The 2,710-nt window shown below is 52.2% G+C and overlaps 1 protein-coding gene across 1 annotated transcript; it reads right to left on the bottom strand.

Moving 5' to 3' along the window:
- Positions 1-382: 382 nt before the first annotated feature.
- LOC135460968 (olfactory receptor 14A16-like) lies at positions 383-1,315 on the bottom strand. The gene has a single exon (XM_064737949.1). It carries the CDS (start codon positions 1,313-1,315, stop codon positions 383-385), a length of 933 nt encoding a protein of 310 aa, XP_064594019.1.
- Between the last annotated feature and the right edge of the window lie 1,395 nt (positions 1,316-2,710).

Below are 2,710 nucleotides of genomic sequence, written 5' to 3'. Positions count from 1 at the left end.
GGCCACGGCAGCAGCACTGGCAACACCAAGTGCTGCTGCTGCTGGGCACAGCTGCTGGGCCAGCACTGATCTGCCCCCAGCTCTGCACACAGACATTGCTGCTGCAGCTCCAGAGAAGGCAACAAAAGGGCATCTCTGCAGAAAACTCTGCTGGGACATCCTTTAGTTCCTTTAAAGCCACTGAGAGTGCAGCCCCTCATTGACACAGTCTGTGGCCACAGGGAAGGTGGAGAGAAACAAAATGAGAAATGGCACAAACAATGACATTTATTTGTGGACAATATGAAAAAAGTAAAACAAAGAAGAGGAGCTTCCATAATGAGTCTAAGAAGTATCAAATATGACTTTTATTACAAGTGATTTGCAAAAAATTTCCAGCAGGTTAATGTTCCTGAAAGCATCCAGTCATCAGTGTCCACACTGCAGGCTTGAGCTCCTGGTTCCTCAGGCTGTAGATGAGGGGGTTCAGGGCTGGAGGCACCACCGAGTACAGAACTGTAAGTGCAAGATCCAGAGATGGGGAGGACATGGAGGAGGGCTTCATGTGAGCAAATGTGCCAGTGCTAAGGAACAAAGAGACCACAGCCAGGTGAGGGAGGCAGGTGGAAAAGGCTTTGTGCCGTCCCTGCTCAGAGGGGATCCTCAGCACAGCCCTGAAGATCTGCACATAGGAGAAAACAATGAACACAAAACAACCAAATACCAAAAAGACAGTAACAGCAAGAAGACCAAGTTCCCTGAGATTAGAGTGTGAGCAGGAGAGCTTGAGGATGTGTGGGATTTCACAGAAGAACTGGCCCAGGGCATTGCCATGGCACAGGGGCAGGGAAAATGTATTGGCCGTGTGCATGAGAGCATTGAGAAAGGCACAGGCCCAGGCAGCTGCTGCCATGTGGGCACAAGCTCTGTTGCCCAGGAGGGTCCCGTAGTGCAGGGGTTTGCAGATGGACACGTAGTGGTCATAGCACATGATGGTCAGGAGGTAATACTCTGCTGAGATGAAGAACAGAAAGAAGAAGAGCTGAGCAGCACATCCAGTGTAGGAAATGTTCCTGGTGTCCCAGAGGGAATTGTGCATGGCTTTGGGGACAGTGGTGCAGATGGAGCCCAGGTTGCTGAGGGCCAGGTTGAGCAGGAAGAAGAACATGGGCGTGTGCAGGTGGTGGCCGCAGGCTACGGCGCTGATGATGAGGCCGTTGCCCAGGAGGGCAGCCAGGGAGATGCCCAGCAAGAGGCAGAAGTGCAGGAGCTGCAGCTGCCGCGTGTCTGCCAATGCCAGCAGGAGGAAGTGCCTGATGGAGCTGCTGTTGGACATTTGCTGGGGCTGGATATGGGAAACTGTTCATGGAGAGAAAGACAGTGTAGAGATAGAGGAGACACCTATAAGCAAAATCAAAGCCATTTCCCGTACATTGTCCCCTGTAACAGACACAGACCGCCTTTTGTGTTCAAGAGTTCTGCAGTTTTCTTTTTAAGCTCCCCCCATGTCTGTCCTGGTATTCTCGAATATCAGAAACCTTCAGCATTTTTGCTGCCCCCAGGGAGAATAGAGTGAATTCTCTGAGACAAAGTGATGAGTGGAGACTAAGGAGAGGTGGTCTGTCATTCTGACCTGTTCAGATTTTCTCAGGGCTTTAAACTTTAGCAGGTGGAGGGTGATCAACTTCCCATGTTTTTTCCCAAAATTGCCTTAGGAACTGCTGAGAGCAGATGGATACACCACAACTCAGCTCCACATTTGTAGCCAAGGACTCACATTGCTCATTTCACCAACCCAACAGAATTTTCACTGTCACAATGTCTCTGCCTTTCCCCACCAATCTTACAACTCAGAGATGCTCTAGGACAGGTTTGCACTCAGGATTGAGGCTCCCAGCTTGGACTGAAATCTCAGAGAGATTTCCAAGTGTCCTTATGATGGCATTGGATGAGGGAGATGCAGCTCCTTCCCTGGCTGCACTGACAGCATTGCCCAGAGCCGGGCACTGGGGACAGCGTCACCCTGAGCCAGCTGTGCCCCCTGCCAGAGCCCCCAGGGCCGGGCAGCTGCTCCCAGCCCTGTGCTCTGCAGAGGGAACTGGGCCCGGGGCTGCAGAGCTGCCCCACGGCTCTGCTGCAGCTCTGCCTGCACAGGAGGGGCTGCACGCCTTGGAGCCCTGGCCCTGAGGGCAGAGGCTGGGCTGGGGCACAGGAGGGAGGGGGCTTGTTCAGAGGGAGGGGCTGCACTGGAGGGGATCCTGTGGGCATCTCTAAACTCTCCCTGCCACAGCATTGCTGGGTTTTGTTTTCTCTCCTTGCCTGATCTTCTCTCTGCTTCCAGGAGATTTTCCTCCTGCAGGTGTTTCTCTGTGCCTGATCTCTCCGTGCCAGCACTCACAGACCCCAAATCTCTGTGCACTCTCCTTGGTCTGACAGAGCCCTGCCTGTTTGCAGGGCGCTGGCTGGGGGCAGGTTCTGTTTGCAGCTTGGAGAAAGGAGAGCTCAGACTGAGCCTGATGGTTAAGAGTAAAAGTGATGCTTGTGCTGTCCATGGGCAGAGTGGCTGCAAGCACATTAGGGATCTCCTGTGAACCTATTGATCACTAATAGGAACAGTTTGAATGTCTCAGACACCAGTCAAAATTCATAATCAGCCGTAAATATTTATACCCCCTTCCCTGCCATCAACCAGTAGTATGAAATGGAATACAAAATCTTTGGAAATTTCCAC

The sequence above is a fragment of the Zonotrichia leucophrys genome, unplaced genomic scaffold, assembly GCF_028769735.1.
Source record: "Zonotrichia leucophrys gambelii isolate GWCS_2022_RI unplaced genomic scaffold, RI_Zleu_2.0 Scaffold_137_119922, whole genome shotgun sequence".
In the NCBI taxonomy this organism is placed as follows: Eukaryota; Metazoa; Chordata; class Aves; order Passeriformes; family Passerellidae; genus Zonotrichia; species Zonotrichia leucophrys.
The sequence above is the reverse complement of the archived record's forward strand: the minus strand, read 5'-3'. Positions and strand labels throughout refer to the sequence as shown.